The sequence below is a fragment of the Staurois parvus genome, unplaced genomic scaffold (assembly GCF_062004578.1).
Source record: "Staurois parvus isolate SC_StPar_1 unplaced genomic scaffold, SC_StPar_1.0 ptg001087l, whole genome shotgun sequence".
NCBI classification, from domain to species: domain Eukaryota; kingdom Metazoa; phylum Chordata; class Amphibia; order Anura; family Ranidae; genus Staurois; species Staurois parvus.
Genome location: NW_028318883.1, coordinates 2,045,522 through 2,065,322, shown reverse-complemented (window position 1 = coordinate 2,065,322; position 19,801 = coordinate 2,045,522). Strand labels below are relative to the sequence as shown.

The 19,801-nt window shown below is 40.2% G+C and overlaps 1 protein-coding gene across 2 annotated transcripts in view; it reads right to left on the bottom strand.

The window, feature by feature from the left end:
* Nucleotides 1-2,465: 2,465 nt before the first annotated feature.
* Nucleotides 2,466-19,801, bottom strand: part of LOC149440439 (cadherin-like protein 26) — a 113,117-nt gene continuing 95,781 nt past the window's right edge. For both annotated transcript variants that reach the window (XM_089658662.1, XM_089658663.1), the window contains 2 exons: nucleotides 16,747-16,830; nucleotides 2,466-5,324 (listed from right to left, as the gene is read on the bottom strand). In XM_089658662.1, coding sequence (XP_089514788.1) covers nucleotides 5,136-5,324; nucleotides 16,747-16,830 — 273 coding nt within the window. In that variant the 3' untranslated portion in view covers nucleotides 2,466-5,135. The remainder of the gene's footprint in view (nucleotides 5,325-16,746; nucleotides 16,831-19,801) is intronic.

The window sequence follows — 19,801 nt, the reverse complement described above, 5'->3', positions numbered from 1 at the left end:
AGACGACTTCATATTGCATATAATTCTAATTTATAATGTGGGGATGGGTGAGCCTGTGAGTCATGTTTTTTATGTCTGTTTTTATTCAGGTAAATCTAAATCTGCATATTATATGGCTCATCTTAATCGGGATTACAGTAGCAATGATTTGGGGATATAAAACGGATTTGTTGGTGGATCATTGGCTCCCTCTGCTGTTTCTTGTCCTGCTGTTTTACCTCTATAACATTACAGAACCTAAAGCAGCATTGGAGCCTTAGCTGTGGCCCCAAAAATAACTAAGGGGCTGCACATAACATTCAGTATATTGAATGCTACAGAACGCTGTTAGAAACTGTTGACATATTACAGGAGATGGTCAAAGACTGCAGACACTACAGACTGTGGACAGGCTGTAGGGCACAGACAGAGCCATGGAACACTAAAGATCATGGTCATTATAGACCCCAAATTGATGACCTCACTACTGACTGCTGGGGTCCAAGGGCCAGACAGATAGTGCTAAAGGGCCCCGTGTGGCCATAAGGCTGGAGGTTGTGCATTAGGGACCTAGAGACTCCACATACACAGCAACACTACGTACATTGCAACATTTATAAATAGCTTTATGGGTCCTCCAGGTATAATGAGATGTCTTCAAAAAGGTTGTTGGTTGGAATAGTTCCTACAGGTTCGGGTGGTGGCATCAGCAGTTAAGAATTGCCCTGGCTGAATCGGATGCGTGGAGGGGGCAGCATACAACCACCAAGGAGTGGGGGCTTTTTAGGGAAACTTGTAATCTTTGAATAATTCTGCTGTAGGACTTCATGTTGTGTCTGCAGAAAAGTATTGAACAGTTAGGTGGGCAAAACTGTCCAGCACTTGAGCTAAACTGCTCTATTGGCCTGTTAGAGGGGATTTATTTGACTGGAAGTAATGTCGCATTGTCAGAATTTCTATTTCAGGTCCTGTTCACACTATTGTACCTCACCAGCCATTTATATAACTGTCTGCTGTGTGTGTGCACTGTACGTTGGTGTGTTTTTCTTTGCTACAACTGAATGAGACGAGCATGCATATGTGGATGTGGATTCATTAAACACATTTTAACACCTGTTTTCTGTGTGCTTTTGAATGAAGAAGGTATGATAAGATGTAAGATTGCTGAAAACAGACGTGTCCTTGGAAGAACAGCACAACATCTCAAATATAAATTGTCAGTTTCCAGAATAAGTAGCTGTGTAAAGGGTTCTGTAAATAGGCATAATTGGTGTGCAGCTCAATAAGAAGAGTTTATGTGGCCAATAGTTGGCACATTTATATATTCTTCATGTATATATTACACATACAATACACCTGGGTAAATGAGGTGGTTGACAGTTCGGTAACTCCATCAGTGATCACTCTGCTTTACCTCCCCACTCAGATTCTCTTTATGGCAGCAGAAGAATGAATTTCCCATTGCTCTAATGTAATTGTATCTGCTCATTATTTTCCCTGTTTGCACATTATGGTAGAGGAAAGACAGAATAAATGTTGCTTGTGTGTTGAGTAGAGCAATGATAAGCTGCATTTGGGAAGTGTAATTTAGGGGAGGCTTGTAACAGAATAAGCGCTGCTTTAGAGAATTTATAAACAAGAAAATAAAAGATTTTCTATAGCAGGTGGAAAAAAAATGTAGGTGATTTGTTATTTTAGTCACATTTTACATTCTTTTCAATTGCAGTATAAAAAAACTGCTTATGAATTTTCACCCCCAGTATTTTTTTCCACTTGTTTCTCTGCTTTCAAACGGTGGCTGTTTTCTGTGCATTTTCAAATTCTTACCTTCCCTCCATATAAAGCGGCAAAATGTTAGAATCTGGTAAAGGACCTGTCTGTGAATAGTAGGGTAAAGCATATCAGTAAAGTTAGGTATAGTCTCTAACCCAATGAGATTTAGTACCGTGTCTTATTTTTTTTTTCTCTAAAATCCTTTTCATCTTTAGTTCCCTCAATGGTTGTTGCATCTCAGTGTTGGATCATCTCGCGCAGCCACTTCCTGTGTACGTGCTGTCTAGGAAAGGCTATATGGCATTTCTCAGGGTAGCTTTCTAGATGGTGACAACTATGGACCAGCTCTGGATATTGTGTGCTTCCATAGGATTTCCTTGTGACAGGGTGACAATGCAGGAGTACAATTAGACAGGCTTGACAGTGTTGTCACAATTTCACATGCAGTGCCTAAACAAGGACCTAAATGGCAGGATCACCAAGTACTATTTTAGTGAAAGCTGCAGATATGAAATTGATAATTACCCTTTTAAGTAATATGAAAACGATTAAATGAGATTTCGGTGATTGAGTTTTTCGTAGGTTTATAAATGTAGAGAGAGTTTAAAAACTTTAGAGAAATGAAATGTTGCTAAGCAAATCTTTGTCATGAATTTGACACTTTATAAATACACCCCAGAAAGTATATGTGACAATAGACTAATGAGCCAGACTGAGTCCAACCTTTTTTTTATTAAACTGAAAATGTAATTTACCAAACTTAAACATGGCTTAAAGATACACATAGCAAAACATTATAGTCCCTTTGTACAATGCAGTAAAAAAATGTTATAAAAAAATATACATTCTAACATTTTCACTCCGTTCCTATTTTTGGTGGGTATTCCTACCAAATTGTCTCTAATTCATTGCGTCTTATTGTGGTTTATTAGCTATTGGCCACTTTTTGTTTTTGTGAGGCTAATTTTATTGAAACTGGAGCAAAGGAAAATGAGCTCAAATCTGGAGTTGCTGCCCATAGCAATCAATTAGAATTATTTTTTGTTTTCATTTGATAAAAAGGTGTTTCATTTTTATGTTTACAACTCCCAGTTTTGAACTCCTTTTCAGAAAAATGAAACTATGTTTATAAATATATAATATGGACAAATAATGAATTGACCTTGCAGGCAGACCACCTTTCTGTTCTATGTTACAAAAGCAGGTGACTATTGCTTGATGATGAGGTAGATATTTTCATTGCAACAGCCACTAGTACTGATTTCCACAAGCACACAGAAACCTTTAAAGTTACATGACCAATAATAGGCCTTGTTTAAACTTGCGACTGTCATTGCATCCCCTCTAAAAAATGAACCGCAGAGGAGGACTTTTCAGAGAGCATTTGACAAGCAATATGTTCCCTCCTCACCCACAGCAAATGACACAACCATTTTGCAGGTCGATTGTTGCACAGCCCCATCCATTTGAATGGGTCACATTTAGCGGTGGTACAGCCAACTGAACATAAGATGTGCTATAAACTTTGCTGCAGTCAAGAAAGAAAGCACCAAAGCTACCTACCCCCTATGCCATTTTAAAGGGGAGGGGGGGCAGTAAAACTGCAGCTCAAGTGTCTATTTTTACCATCTTTCCCAGCTCAAAGTGTAAGCAAGGTCTTAATAACTTTTATAATGCAGTGCTGTAATGGGCAACAGATCTGCTCAGTAAGGACAATACGTCATACTAAATAATGACCTATCAACAGCTGCATGGCTGCTCTAGTTTTTCCATAAAGCACCACTTCTAGTTAAGCAATAAAGATGGCCATACATTGCTGGAACTTTGGCCAATTCTGCAGTGGCCCTGCTGGCATTGACATAAGTTGATTTCTTATATTCAGAAGTTAATGTGTGAAGCTTAATGGCGCCTCTCCAAAGCCCGATAAGCAGAAAAGATCACCTCACTGACTGGGAATGAAGGGAGCAGCGTCCTTAGTCCATTCCAGTGTCTGGGATGAAATAAGGGGGAACGGACACCACTTCAACCCGCCCATCGGGGCTTGGTCACAGTGACCAAGCCTCGATGGGCAGGGCAAAATGCATCAGTGGGCGTGGCTTGCACGGTGCTGAGGCCACTTCACACATACAACACGCTGGACTCCCAATGTTGGTCTTGAGCAGTGTCTGCCCCCCCTTATTCAATCAGATACAGTCACTGTTCAGGTGGCCAGCAGCTATGGGTCGCCGTAGTCTGCTGAATACAGGAGAGATCCATTTTTGCTATTTGGAAATATAAACATGAATGGCTAGCTTAAGTTTTTTTCTGTTTCTGGTGTTGTCAAGCTAGCAAAGTCTGATTTCTAATCGAGAGATTGTCTGTCATTGCTGTGTAAACAAATGTTACTACATGTTTCAGTAAGGCAGGCTGCAAAGCACAGTTGGCCACAGTCAATTCCCACAGATCTGACTACATAAACATAAATGTGGTTTCTGCAGGGTACTACACTTTGAACCGCATTACTGAATATCAGATGTCTGATTTGTAAATTGCTGTCACAAAATAAAGACTAACAAAGCTACTTTCAAGTTGCTATCAAATCAGAGTAAGCACAGTATCTGTATTTTAGAAAGAAAGCCTAGTTAGGACTACCTGTGGACAGACTAGACTTTGCATGGATACAACAGTCCTCTGCTCAGTGTCTACTTACTGTTTAGGCATTTCTTTAAACTGATATCTGATGTTGAGAGATTGCGCAGACAGCCATGTGCATCCGGCCAAAGGTGACTTAGTAGGAGCTTGAAGAGGAAAAGGTATGGGACCCTGCCCATTAACCCAATCTATACTGTAGCAATTGTAGAACCTAAAACCAGTGTTGAATGTAGCGGCTATGCCAGCCATGAGAAAATCATACCTGAATAACTTGTGCAGTAGACAAGACATCAACTTTTTTCTTGTGGTCTTTCAAAGTGGTCCATAATGGTTTTTGCAGTAAAGCATTTATCCCAAAAATCAGTATTCAGGTTTTTGTTTCATTATTTAAGAGTAATTGTGTCCTGTTTTGTCCTTTTTGTTCCTGAGAAGCTCTCAGCCAGTAATCCTGGAAGTCTGGCACACTGTTCCAGGGACAGACTTGGAAGTGTTTACAAGATCTCAACTGATCCAACATAATTTATTTCAAATTAAGTGAGCAGAACAAGAAAAGAGGCGCGCACACATAGTACAATACCCAGCACAAAACATATAAGCCGCAGTGTAGCGATAATTTCCCTCAGTCCCAGCCTATGTAAGCTTGGTTGAGACAATGTCTCAGTCCCTTTAAGATGCATTTTCAAGAGCTGCTCAGTGCAAAGCCAGGCAGAGGTGCCATTGGATCCAGTCTGCAATAAAAAAAAACTGCATCTTTACTTCTTGCAGATTTCTTCTAATCTGGCAAACTTTGGGTCAAACTGATCCAGGAAACCAAAGTCCATGGTGTCATCTTGGCAGTTGATGGATTCCATTGAGGCAATTCGATCAAGATCCCCTTCGAATGCATATACCCGGGGCTTGTATGTGCCTTGTTCATCATAATCAGGAAGTCCATGCAACCGCTAAAAGGATAAAAAGCAAAAATTAGGAACCAGTTATTGAAGTTTTCTCTAATGTTGTAAAGTAGGAAAACGTGCTTCATTAACATGCAATTTACTAATAAACACATCTACAAAGTAAACAAGGAAAGAGTGAAGGGTAATGACCACCTAGTTTGCTTCCTCCATTAAGTACGTTTTTGTAAAACTTTTATAGCTTTTCAAAGTACAAAAAATTCCGAGACCAGCATCAAGAGTTGTACTCAGGTTAAACCCACAGCTCTCAATGTGATATAGCATACCACCTTTCAGTCTTGGTGTAAACAGTATGTGGCTTTTGAAATGCATGTGTATTGTGGTTGTGGTGGTCTTATTATAGAACTCCCTTAATACCACACTCCAGCTTTATATCACTTTAAAGCAGAACTAAACTCTCCCATTCAATATTTTTTAACTCTTATGCTGCTAGCATTAGTAAAAAGATAGGAAGGTCTAAACTATTTCCTTCAGTAACAGAAATGCCTATTAGGAGCAAAACAAAGCCCTTTCTCAGTTCAGACAAACTAAACTATCAGCTAATGTTTGCATGTAACAAATACTCCAGCTCACGCTTTTTACACATGTATGTGCATACACACATTTAAATGCTGTGAGAATTTTGCTCAGCAGCAGGTTGTCCAGGACTCCATGGAAGAGTCTACAGCATAGTTAATAGGCATGCAATTGAAACGTGCACCCGTCAACAAAGTAAACAAGAAAAGAAGTTGCCCAAAGTGGCAAGGATTTACTAACACACTGGTCCTAAAGTCACATGACTAACTGTTCCTAAGCAACCTACTGCTGCCCAGGCACCTTACCTGTCAGCAAGAAATAAACATCGTTCTAGCCATACAGGCTTAATTCTCACCACACAGGTAGCTCTCTGCGTACCTAGTCTGCCATGCACAGAGAACTGGTTCCAAGGTGGAGCATCCTCCCTAAGCAGATCAGGAGTTTTATAGAGCCCAGAGTATTCACACTTATTAACCCATCAACAAGTCCAGCAAGCTGACTATATAGCAAACAAACAATATGTATAATGGCTAGACACAACCAGCAGTTTTTCCTGACCTCCTGTCACAAAGCAAATACACAAGGTCATTCCATCTTTACAGAAAAACTTGTGTTTCTTTATTCAGGATCTTGCTGCCATCAAGATCCTGTGTCCTAGGCATCAGTAAATTATTATAACTGTGTGCAAGAGGCCAAATTTTAATCATTTGCATTCTCATTGGTGAGATTTTCCCTCCTACATGGTAACGAGGGGAAGACATAAATGGAATTTTTCACACGGGGACTCAAAAATAAAAGCACCTTTTTTTTGTAGCATGGAAAGAAGAACCTGGCTTGGTTTTTAATTAGGTCTGCATTTCTACTATGTAGTTATTTTCTACTTGTTCTGTATGTTGGTATTGGGGATAAAGACCACATGATAGGCACAGATTCTAAACCAGCCCATCGTCAAAGTATATACTGTAAAGCAGTTGTACAGTGTATCAGTCTATGTGCTAGGACCTCTGGAAATTGATTAGTTCTGGATCTTGAAATATAGCCAAATCTAAACAAAAAACCACCCATCTATAAGCCAATTTGAAATTCCAACTTTACTTTGTATAGATTGCTTTAAAGAAGTGGGCAGAGCTATAATTAAGAAATGTAAATAGCCAGAATCCAGATTGCCTTACTGAAAGTATTAATGTGTATTTATACTTGGCACTACTGAACGTCTGTCATTGGACTGTTGGCAGCTTAGTGTAAGCTGATGTGAGTGGGTGGGTTGTCTGCATGCAAAATTCCAGTACCAGCCAACTTCCTAGTTTGCTGGTGCAGTGAGTTGGATGTTTTCCTGGTGAGACTTTTCTGGAACAGGCTGGGGATGTATGGCTGTTTTCCTGAGCACCAATACATTATATCTGTAATCACACTCTAGCTAAGCATGACACCGCCTCAGCTGCTTATAATATATTAAAACCGAACTCGGGGAACATTTAAAACTATCCTTGCAGTGAGCCCCACCCCAACACAAGAGTTAAATGTTCGTTTTCATCTAGGGTTCCATTAAAAAAGCCCTTTTACTTAACTAACTCTGTCTTGCTGCTTTCCTCCTCTTTGTTTGATCTCCCAAAGTCACTTCCTTTTGTCACTCTTTTGGTTGCAGCCACACTGATGTGATCACATACAGTACCTACATTGTAAATGAGAATGCTGAGAGCCCTAACAACTCCGAAGAAGACAGCAATGACTGCAGGGAGAAGTGAGGAATAAGGCAAGTAAAAATCCTTTTCAATGCTATCCTACAGAACAAGCAGCATTTAACTCTTGCAGTGCAGGGTAGCCACATTGCAGGGGTAGCGTTGACCTTTTTGAGTTCAGCTTTAATAAGACATTCTAATATATATATATATATATATATATATATATATATATATATGTATATATATATATATATATATATATATATACACACACACACAGAGGTTTAGTCTAGTATGTACGATTTCCAATGCCTATGATGAAAAATCTAAACTTCCTGCAATAGATAATAGCTTTGACCTATAAACCCAGTATCCATTTCAGTGTTGAAATGCTGACTTCAGCAATCCTGATTGTGCACCTGGGGAATCTCACACAACAGAGAGCTCTATCAAAAGTGACAAGCCATGACTGATCACAGCACGCCCAGGTACGCATACTCGTCACTATAGTAAGCATGTAGGTGTCCAGTTATAATTACATGACATCGGATTTGAAAGGTTTATTGCAGTTATCAGCTGTGCATTTCATTCCCTGAGACTGGAAGCAGTCCAGCAATGATGACTAAAGATCATGGACCTTGCATAACCATTACAAAATATGTAAATCGCAATGCAAAACAATTGGATATAAAACACCAAAGTGGTGATGTCCTGGCATGTTCATTGCAATTTACCTGCACACATCTAAACAGATGCCGTAAGTCTACAGATATACAGTGCATTAAAAAAATATTCAGACCCCCTTCACTTTTTTTCAATTTTGTTATGTTGTATCCTGATACTACAGTTGTTTGAATTAATTTTTTTTTCCTTATTCTACACTCAATACCCCATAATGACAAAGTGAAAACTGAATGTACAAATAAGTCAGCAGTTACAAAAACTGTAGCTGCTGACTTTGAAAAAAAGGACACTTACCTGTCCCACTGTGTCCCCATAAGGAGTTCTCCATTATGGCTCAGTTTAATCCAGGGAATACTGCCCTGAAATCCAAGTCTTGAACTTGGATGAATGGCAAAAAACTGACAAGGAGGCCCAGGTTTTCATAAACTGCTCTGATCATTTTCCTGAGATTACAGGTATTCAGGTCTCTGATAGAATCTAATTCTACTACCCATTCTACCAAGGAAGGTACAGTTGTGGATTTTCAGTGTAGGGGTTTAACAGTACCAACTAGTTATCATTTTGAAGCTCTTTCCTTGCATATTATTGGCCACTGAGAGTTTTGTGTGTCAGGATAAAACATTTGACCCATTCCTCAGGGGGAATGGCAATTTGAAGCTCCTTTTCCCAAACTGTCATGTAGGGAGGGAGGGTAGTATGTGTCTGAGAACTGACTATATTAGGGAAATTACATGAATATATGAGACTTCAAAAGTCGGTCAGTTTTGAATTTTGAAGATGAACTGAACCTGGGTTTGAATTGGTGAGACAGGGTCTGCTTGTATTGCTGAGGTTGGTCTACAATGGGTAATCTTATTCCAAGGGGCAAAAAGTAGAACTTTGAAGTGCTGATGGAAAAGCAGGATTACTGAAGAGGGGTGTCATAGAGCCAACTATATTTCGATATAAATGGTTTAAGTCTTTTACAAAGGTCAGGAAAGGTCCACGGCAATTTCAAAAGGTCAGTAGGTTCCAACAGTTTCGAGAATGAAAGATGGAACTAGTCAATAATTCTGGTAAGTGTTGCTGATTTGCAATAGAGTCACATCTGGGGCACTTGCCCCTCCTTTCGTCTTAGGCATTGATAAGGTTCTACGACCTATTCTGGGGTGGTTATTAGTCTAGGTGAAAGTATTAAACAATTGTTGAAGTGTTTAGAAACAGAACAAAAAAGTGGCAACCACCCCAACCTATACCTAGCCTTTGCTAGTCCCTCCAGGCATATTTAAAGTTAGGAATGCAATAAACAGAGTAGCCTTGACATGGGCACTGCAGCTGAGGGTGCAAACAAAACACTGTTTTAACGATTATTAAGCTTAATTCAGACATGTTGCAGGCTGGCTGGTAAGTGTGCTGCAAAATCTTTTGTTTGTGTTTAGAAAGAACATGGGGGGCTTTTAATGGGGACTGCTTTAAAAATGTATAAAAACCATAGGAGAATATCCTTACCCAACCATGAGAAATGTTTAGAAGTATATGTGTTCAGCACTGGTAAATAATTTAGAGAGAAAAATTGTCAGGTTTGAGGGGAGATTTATTCACAGATGAACAGCATATCTTAAATGGAAAATGTATCTTCCAGCTGATGCATTTGGGCTGGTGATAGGGAAACATTTAAGATCTCTGATTTAGTGAAGTTCATCTTAAAGTTACTGCAAGAACCAGTGTTGAAACTCTTGATTGAGGGCATTGATAGGTGAGGCTGTGGCACATATACTGTATATGGAGATCATCCATGAATAAGGCTAATTTTGAATGATGAGGGCCTATTTGGAATCCTGAAATGTGATTTTGATGCAATGTAATAGCAAGATGCTCCACTGTTAAGACATGAAGGGAGATGAGGGACGATCCTGATGGGTACCATTTCTGATTTAAAAAGTGAGAGAAATATCAGTCTGAATATGTATTTTGGAAATTCCTACAGCTAAAGGCCTTTTCAACATCAGTTGACAGGAGGCAAAGAGGAAGTTTATGTAGTAGGATGTTTTGATTATGTTCTTATTCTCTGGCTTTCACAAAGCCCACCTGGTCTAGGTGGATTAGGCGCAGTAGCTTGAGTTTACTTGCAAGGATTTTGGATTAGATCTTGAGATAATTAGAGCACAAGGAGTGGGTCCATTTAAGGATTGAGATATGTGCCTCAAGGGACTGGGGGGGGGGAATATAACGGGTGAGGAAGGTCAGCATATGTACTTGTTTATGTGGGAGAGCATTGTTCTGGGATATTATATAGTTTTTTATAGAAATCACTAAACATTTTTAGAATTGTGGCATTAGAACCCCCGAAGATGGGAGATGAAGGTATGTTGGGCTCTGGGATGTAGGGGCTTGGCTAGTGATCTACTGATCATTTGTGACTAAAATTATATTTATGTATCTCTAGTTTATTTTTAAAAGTGACTAAAGAATCACTTCTCGCAGTTTAGATTGGGTACTCAAAGAACTAAAGCAGAGGGAGACATTTTATGACTGGTTTTCAGTTTATGAAGTTTGGTCAATGTGGATGTGATAGCAGCCACCTTTTTTCTTTTTTTTATCCTTCCTTGTTGAGTGAAAATCCCTCAAAGAACTGCTTGAGGGCCTCCAATTGGTAATGTAAAGGAGTATGATCTTTAGAATGATCTAGTAGAAAGTTATTAATCGCTTTGACTATTTTATGTTGACACTCCCAATATATTAAGAGTCATTGAGGCACTAGATCCACTCCTTCATTGAGGAGTTTCGTATTGTAAGATTCTCTCCTCTTCCCCCTAAGAGTGTTCACAAAAGTGCTTGCCCCGCTTCTTGTTCTTCTGCGAACTCAGGGCACTCGTGTCACAGGTATTTGGATGACCCTCTGAAAAGACTCTTCTGCCACCAGGACGTTTCAGTTCCTTCAAACCATCAACTGGTTAATCAATTTTCCAAACTCTACTCTCCAGCCCTCACACTATCTGGAATACCCGAGCCTAATCTCGGTGCAGCCAAAGCCAGAAAATATTGCTTCCTTAAGATCCCACACGTAGACCCCTCAAATCCAAAAAGCACCTCCCCATTTGCTTTTTCAGGCTTTTCCCTTTGCCCAGTTTCACTCCACCTTGTGAAACAAGTAGATTCACACTCTATCATCCTATGCATATGGTGGGGGGATAGGAAGAGGAATTTATCCATTCTCTTCTGGAAACCTCTCGCTTTGTGATTTTTAATCAATACTTTTCTTCAGGAAGTTGCATATATAAATTCCCCGCTTTGGCACCATGGGACCTCAGCTTGGTGTTCACTGTTCTGCAGAGACCTCCCTTTAAGCTGACTCAAGATATCCCCCTGGATAACCTCATCTGTAAATTTGCCTTTCTGGTGCCCATTATGCCTGTTAGGTGCAGTTCTATGTTGGTCTTGAGGCAAAGCCCTTCTTTTTCTACCTCCAAAGTCCACTTTTTTTTCACCTCAAGGAGGATGTTGTCCTCTCTTCCTTCTGTTCTGCTGCAAAAAACACACGAAGGAAATTTCCCTACACTGCTTGGATGTTGTCTGGGCTGTTGGGTCTACCTGTCCGCCATAGCTTCTGTTTGCAAAACTGAGTTTTTGAATTACCAGCAGGCCCTTCTAAAGCCTCCTGCTTTATTAGACATGTGTATTAGACAACATATTTACAGGGCCTACACAAGAAAAGGTTCCTTTCCCTACCAGAGCTAATTCTACCAGGTGTGCTGGTGTCTCCTTGGGCTCTCCAGCATCTGTTTCCCAGATTCTCAAGATTCACCTAGTCCTCTGTTCAGATGTTCTTCAGGTTCTATCAGGCGGACATTTAGACCTCAGCTCAAAGTGTCATTTGTGGTTTTGGGTTCCTTACCGTGCTTTTTACAAATGTATTTTGTGGGTCTGTTGGCGGTTCTTTTTGATATGTTGTAGGACAAATACACCCCCCCCCCTTTTCAGTGGCTCGTGATTCTTTCCTGCATTTGAGGGTAGAACACAATATTGGCCCTTAGCGCCATCAAGTGTTAGGTGTCTGCATCCTTTTGTTAATAGTTTACTGATTTATACTTTTAATATAGATAGTTATACACATTACTCTCCAATTAGGGCTTCACTCAAATGGTGTGATTTGATACTAGTATTGTCAATATCATTATGACCTCTTTTTTGAATCAGAGTCTATCTTTTTGCCACTGCTTCTTTTTTGCAGATTCATTTCTTATTCATCATTCCAGGAGGTCCTAAAAGACTTTCTTTGGCTTCCGTATCCAGAATCTCTAAGTGGAATGGACTGGTTATCTTGTAACTTCCAGGGGTTGCACTATAAAGTTCCTCCTTTTTCCTGTTATGCCCACTCCACTAGGACAGTTAGTGTTTCTTGGGCTTTTTATGTGCCTCAGTCAGATTTGTAAGGCTGTGATTTGTTCTTCTGTAATACTTTCTCTCCAAGATTTACAAGGTCTATGTGTCTGCTTCCACAGATGCTAGTTTAGGCCGAAAGGTTCTGTGAGTGGCTATTTAATGCCCCTTGGTTTACCTTTTGGTTTTATTTTTGTGGACTGGTTTGTCTGTGTTCCTGTCCCTCAGTTTGGACTTCCTTTGGACTTTCCTAGTTACATAGTTTGTCTGGCTGAAAAAAGACAAAAGTCTATCCAGTTCAAACATCAAAAAAAAAAGTCAAAATCCTATACCCACAGTTTATCCAGAGGAATTATTTATTACGAAGCTGCGTTGCTCAATGGACAACATAGAAAATGACATTCCTGTACTCCTATAAAATCATTTTTCTCAGGACCCATTGAGGCACAAAGCTCCCTCCCCTCATATTCTATCTTTCTGTCTTTAGACTGCTTGCTACACCTAAGCAGGTGCCTTCATTGGGCTGTGTAAGTGTTTGGGAAGATGTATAGCTTAAAGTGAAATTTAATTGTCTTATGCAAATTTAAAGCTGATCTTCAGCTTTTGGCAACGTTTAGATAGTTTGTTTGGACCAAGCTTGGCTGAGGTGGGCTGAGGATGCCTAGATCTCCAATCAAAGGAAGCTTTGTATTCATTCATAGAATACTACACAAAAAAAGTGTTGCTGGGAAAACCTTTGTTTGCGACATCCATAGAAAACTACACTCCCTGTGAAAGTACCGCTCAGCCTGAAACTTATTTTATTCTGGGAGTGGGATAGAAAGGTTTTGTCTTACCGCCGGAACATAGCACTGTATACGGTATGTAGCTGAGGCCCCACACAGCTTATAGAGTGCTCATAACACTTTGTTTGCACCAAGCTGGTCTAAACAAACTACTTACTTAAACTATCTAAACTTCACTAAAAAGCTGGAGATCTGCTTTAAACACAAGGAATGTGTTTAAAAGCCTGTCTGTCTACTAGCCACAGTTTCTAAATGGCAGTGGTGGAAAAGTGGTTAATCGTCCTTTAAGACAGGAAGATAAATTGGTTAATCAGGAACTACATTTTCTACCTGTCTGGTTGTTGCAGAGTTGTGCAAGTCATAAGATTGTATAGATTCTTTGGCAAGTCAAACAGTAAAGGTACAGTTATTATTACAAAGTTGTATTACATGTACAGTGGGTAAAATAAGTATGGAACGTGTCACCAGGTTTCTCGGTAAATGTATTACTAAAGGTGCTATTGACATGAAATTTTCACCACATGTCGGTAACAACTCATGTAATCCATAAATACAAAGAAACCAAAACAAACAACTTCAGAAATTAGGTTATGTGCAATAAAATGGAATGATACAGGGAAAAAGTATTGAACACGCTAACTGACATTTATTTAATACTTCGCACAAAATCCTTTGTTGGCAATGACAGCTTCAAGACCCCTCCTTTGGAAGAATGGGCCAAAATCACACCTGAGTAATGCATGTGACTAGTTTCCCCATAAACAGTCTTCAACTCTTGAAGGTTTCGTGGGCCTCTTCTATGAACTCTGATGTTTAGTTCTTTCCATTGATTTTCTATTGGATTCAAGTCAGGTGATTGGCTGGCCCATTCTAGCAGCTTTATTTTCTTACTTTGAAACCAATTGAGTTTCCTTGACTTTGTTTTTGGGATCATTGTCTTGCTGAAATGTCCACCCTCATCTCATCTTCATCATCCTGGTGGATGGCAGCAGATTTTTATCAAGAATGTCTTGGTACATTTTTCCATTCATTCTTCCTTCAATGACATGTTTGCCAGTACTGTATGCTGAAAAACAGCCCCATACCATGATGTTCCCACCTCCAAACGTCACAGTTGGTATGGTGTTCTTGGGGTGATGTGCAGTGCCATTTGGATGCCATAATACATACCATGTTTAGAGGTCAAAGAGTTAAATTTTGGTCTCATATGACCAGTCTATATTCTCTCAGTATTCCACAGGCTTGTCTAAATGTTGTGCAGCAAACTTTAAATGAGCTTCAACAAGCTTTTTCTTCAGCAATGGAGTCTTGCTTGGTGAGCGTGCATACAGGCCATGGTGGTTGAGTGCATTGCTTATTGTTTTCTTTGAAACATTGTACCTGCTAATTCCAGGTCTTTCTGAAGCTCTCCACAAGTGGTTCTTGGCTCTTGGACAACTCTTCTAATAATTCTTTTCCCTCCTCTGTCAGAAATCTTGGTCGTGGCCCGTTTTTGGTGAAATGATGTTCTACCCACTTCCAGATTATAGCACCAACAGTGCTCACTGGAACATTCAGAAGTTTAGAAATCCTTCTGTGACCAATGCCATCAGTATGTTTTGCAACAATAAGGTTGTGAAGGTCTTGAGAGAATTCTTTGCTTTTACCAATCATGAGATATTTCTTGTGTGACACCTTGGTATGACCATTTTATAGGCTATCAGTTGAAACAGAAATCAATCCTGCCCCTTGTCAGTGCAAAAATCAGCTGGTTCAAATTACTGATAAGATTTCAGCTGGTGTCTTGGCTTTCCGTGCCTTTTTTCACCTCCCTTTCTTCATGTGTTCAATACTTTTTCCCTGTGTCAATTCCATTTTATTACACATAACTTAATTTATGAACTTATTTGGTTTGGTTTCTTTGTATGCATGGATTACATGGGTTGTTATCGAAATGTTGTGAAAATTTCATGTCAATAGCACTTTTTTAGAAATATATTTACAGAGAAAAATGACATGTTCAATACTTATATTACCCGATGTACAGTATATGTTTGCCTGGAGTATTCACTTAGAGTAACTCCACTTTTGCTGAGAAAAAAATCCCCTCTGGGTCATCAATGTACATTGCAGGGATTTTATCAAACTTTGTTGCAGACTCCTGTCTTTTGTTGTTCTGAAGAAATAACTGTTTGTGTCCATCTGCAGAGTGATAATTATGAAACCACTCCCATACAGATTCAATCTGCTGCAGCACCTGCAGGGCTCTAATGAGAAAGGTGGTTGGGTCTGCATCCCTTTAGGGCCAGTTCACCCTACATGTGTTTCAGTTGCTTTTTTTTCTGCACCCAAAATGCACAAAAAGTAGGTTAGTTAGTAGTGCTTGCAGTTCCAGTGCATTCTGGTTGCAGAAAAAAAGTAGAACAGGCTGCATTTTTCCTGCACAGAACTGTACTGGAAGGTGGTAAAAACCTCAAAAATGAACCAGAACGCACATGTCCCTATTTTAAATTGAAGAAAGAGGGGAAAAAATGAACCAGAACACGTCAAAAATGCACAGGCAGAATCACATTTGGAACGCATCTGGAGTACGTTTCTATGTTGTGAACCAGCCCGACGTGATGTATTTTTCACTTAGGGGGTATTTCACCAAAAATGACCTTTTATTGCAGGGGATTCTCAAAATCTAACTTTTATCTTACTGCAAACTTGACAGTCATACTGTACATAGCCATATTGCATTGAATTTTACAGAAAATTACAGTGCTGCAGATTGAAAAGTAGAGAAAATGTTTATTAAAGCGGAGTTCCACCTGGGGGAAAAAAAAAGTCTGCAGCTACAAAAACTGTTTCACCAGTCGTCTCCTCTCCCTGGCACTGGCATCTTCAGTGTGGGCACCCAGCTGTGACAGCTTGTGGCTTCACAGTCGGGGTGCCCACTGTGCATGCGCGAGAAGCGCTGCGCTTTATGAATGGCCCGTAGTCTTCAGGGACCTGTCACGTGTCCCAGAAGACTACGGGGAGGGAAGGGGACAAATTCCGCTTCCGATTGCCTAGGACGGTGATTGCAGCAGAAGTGGGATCAGGTACTTGTCAAATTCGGGTACTCACTCCCCAAAAGGTGCCAATCCTTAATGGGGAGCGGGGGACAAAGGCTTAAAGCGGAACTTCCCCTTTTTTTTTCCCCCCCACAAGAGCGGAGGTACCCTTTAAATCATCTTAGCTATGTGTCTGTAGAACTAAGGCACGGCACGGAAAGTACACTGTAAGCTGCTGTAGAACTATGGACTTGTGTGAAAGGTTCAGTGCTCTCTATGAAATATGTACATCTATTGGTGAATAAAAACGGCATCAGATAAAAAAGAAAAAGGGGTGGGAGGATTCTCCTTTTTTTTCCTCCCTTACCTTGCTCAAAATCTCTCCAATTTTCTCCACAAATGCATTGTCATGTCTGGTTTTGAAGGTGCCATTTTTCACATATTTGCTGCTCTGTAAATCATAAAAGAACAATGAGGGATGTTTACTAAAATGCAATATGTAGGTGTAATGTTTATTTTTTAACTAAAGACAGACCAAAATGATCTGAACAGATAAAAATATACGTAAAAGAACCATTTAGTAAAATTAAATATTTTTTCTCAACTGCTCATACTGTTTACTCCTCCTCAAAAAGCCTTGTAGTGAACTGTAAGATAAAATGACTGTTTAACATACTGAATATACAGAAAGATTTTCCGAAATGGTCTAAGTCTCGCCAATAGTGTAGGCTGACTGGTAACCTCACATATGCCATTTGTTTTGTAAAACCTTATTTAAACATAATTTTTAACGAAGTATACCAGTAAAAGTTTTAATTACGTACAAAAATAAGATTAGCCTATTGTTTACAAATGCATATCTGAAAACACCATGAAATGAAAGTGTTTCTAAAGGCAGAAGGGTTTTTTTTTTAATCTTAATGCATTCTATTCACTAAGGTAAAAAGCCTTCTGGGTGCAGCTCCCCCCTTAGCCTCCCTCCCATACTTACCTGAGCCTCATCTTGATCCAGCTATATGCATGAGACCCACAGCTCTCCCGAGTTTCTCTCTCCTCACTGGCTCACACAGCAGGGGGAGACATTGGCTCCTGCTGCTGTCAATCACAGCCACTGATTCGAGAGAGCGAGGTAGGGCCAAGCTGCACTGTGTGTATGAATGGACAACATCCATTCACAGGAGCATGCCCCCATAGCAAGAGGCTTGCTATTGGGGGCATTCTGCAGGTGGGAGGAGCCAGGACCGCCAATAGGGTACCCAAAAACGAGACATGGGGTGCGCTGTGGAAAGCCATTGCACACGGCAGGTAAGTATACTATGTTTGTTTGGTTTTTTTAAATTATTTTTTTGTAATTACAACCTTTAGAATCACTTTTAACCACTTCCCCGCCACCCTATAGCAGAACTACTGCTACAGGGCGGCAGAACTGCACAAAATCACATGTATATAATATGTGCTTTGACTTTTCGGGTTGGGGGGGTGCGCACCCTACCCACGCCACCATTGGTGGCTGCAGATGTCAATCACCAGGTTCCGGCCAGAGATTCCCAGCCGGAACCTGGTGATCACCAAGTATCAGTGACAGGGGAGAGACCTGTGTGTAAACAACACAGGTCTCTCTCCTGCCAGAAGCATGTTTCCCTAGTAAAACACACACAGCACATCATGTTAAATAGCACACAGTTAACCCTTTGATCGCCCCAAATGTTCATTTTGTCCAGTGTCATTAGTACAGTGTCAGTGCTTTTTATTAGCACTGATCACTGTATTAGTGTCCTTGGGATCTAAGTGGCAGTTAGTCAGTTTCCACCCAGTGTCAGTATGCCCGCCGCAGTCCCGCTTATAAGGCTGATCGCCACCATTACTAGTTAAAAAAAAAAAAATTTGTAAACACTATAACTTTCACGTAAACAAATTAATTTACATGTATTGGGATTTTTTTTTAGCAAAGACATGTAGCAGAAAACATTTTGGCCTGAATTTTTATTATGAAATTAGTTTTTTTTATTGGATTTGTTTTAGAGCAAAAAGTCAAAAATATTGTTTTTTGTTTCAAAATTCTCGGTCTTTTTTTGTTTATAGTGCAAAAATTACAAAACGCACAGGCGATCAAATCCCAAAGAAATAAAGCTCTATTTGTGGGAAAAAAAGGACATACATTTCATTTATGTACAACGTTGCATGACCACGCAATTGTCCATTAAAGTAATGCAGCGCCTTATCATAAAAAATGGCCTGGTCAGGAAGGGAGTAAATCCTTTTGCGGGCAAGTGGTTAATGTTTTGCAAATGACATAATTATAAAGTGTGTCACAAAAACGAACTGCTGGTAGGACCCAAGGAAAGGCTTGAGAAGCACTGCAATAGAAGACACGTCAAGTTGGTACTCAGCTTTATTACAGGGAATGGTATGCTTTTACAAAGCCCTTCAGACCAGGATGTGTAAAGAGTACTGGGGCCTAGAAAGGAGAGATCTTCGAAGGCTTGGAAAAAATGTTACTTTATTGTTTACATTGGTTGTTTTAGTCTTAAAGTCTTGTGCTTTGCACATGCTGCACAAAGCAACAGGTTTACTTCAAGGCCTTGTTCACACCATACATGCATGAAAACCAAAGGAAACTGATGCATAGATTTCACTTGCAGAGACATCGTTTTTCATGCATGCTGAGTTTTATACATGTTGCAGATTCCTGCGCAGAAACAATCTGCACATGATACCAGTGTTGTGGTGTGAACAGGTACAATAGGGAACAATTGATTTTGTTGTACCCAGTGGCGGACTGACCATTTGGAAAATCGGGCACTGCCTGAGGATCCGGGGTCAGTAGGGGGCCCCATGAGATGCCCCTGGTACCTTTTTTCATAGGCTTTTTTGAGTTTGGGCAAGGACACAGGGGCCCCATGATCCCCTATTGCCCCGGGGCCCCATGAGTTGTCAGTCCACCCCTGGTTGTGCCCTTGTAGAACGCGTGCAGAAAAGGTGATGTCTCTGCACCATGGTGTGAACAAGCCCTAAGAGTTGCACAAGCCAACTGCCACCCTCCCCAGCTGCCCATACTTGCCCTCCCTTTATTCCCTTATTACTATGTGTAGCTGCCAGGAAGAGAAGAGATATACCTGCTACTTCAGGGTATGGGGGAACACATGATAGTGTTGGTACTTGGTGACAGCTTGCTAAGTCATCATTGTCACATGGGGAGAATCCTTATCTCTTTAAGATCTAGGCCATTACTTGGAGCTTACATAAGATATCTTGTCTTTGTTCCCAGCAGCCAAAGGGGTGGGTGCGGAAAGGTAAGAAATATTTCAGCAAAGGCACCTTGAGGTGCATGGAAAGAGCCAGACAAGGTGTGTAGAGTGCTAGTAGAATACCTAATTGAAATCTGGTCCTATAGACCAGTGTTTTTCAACCTTTTTTCAGTC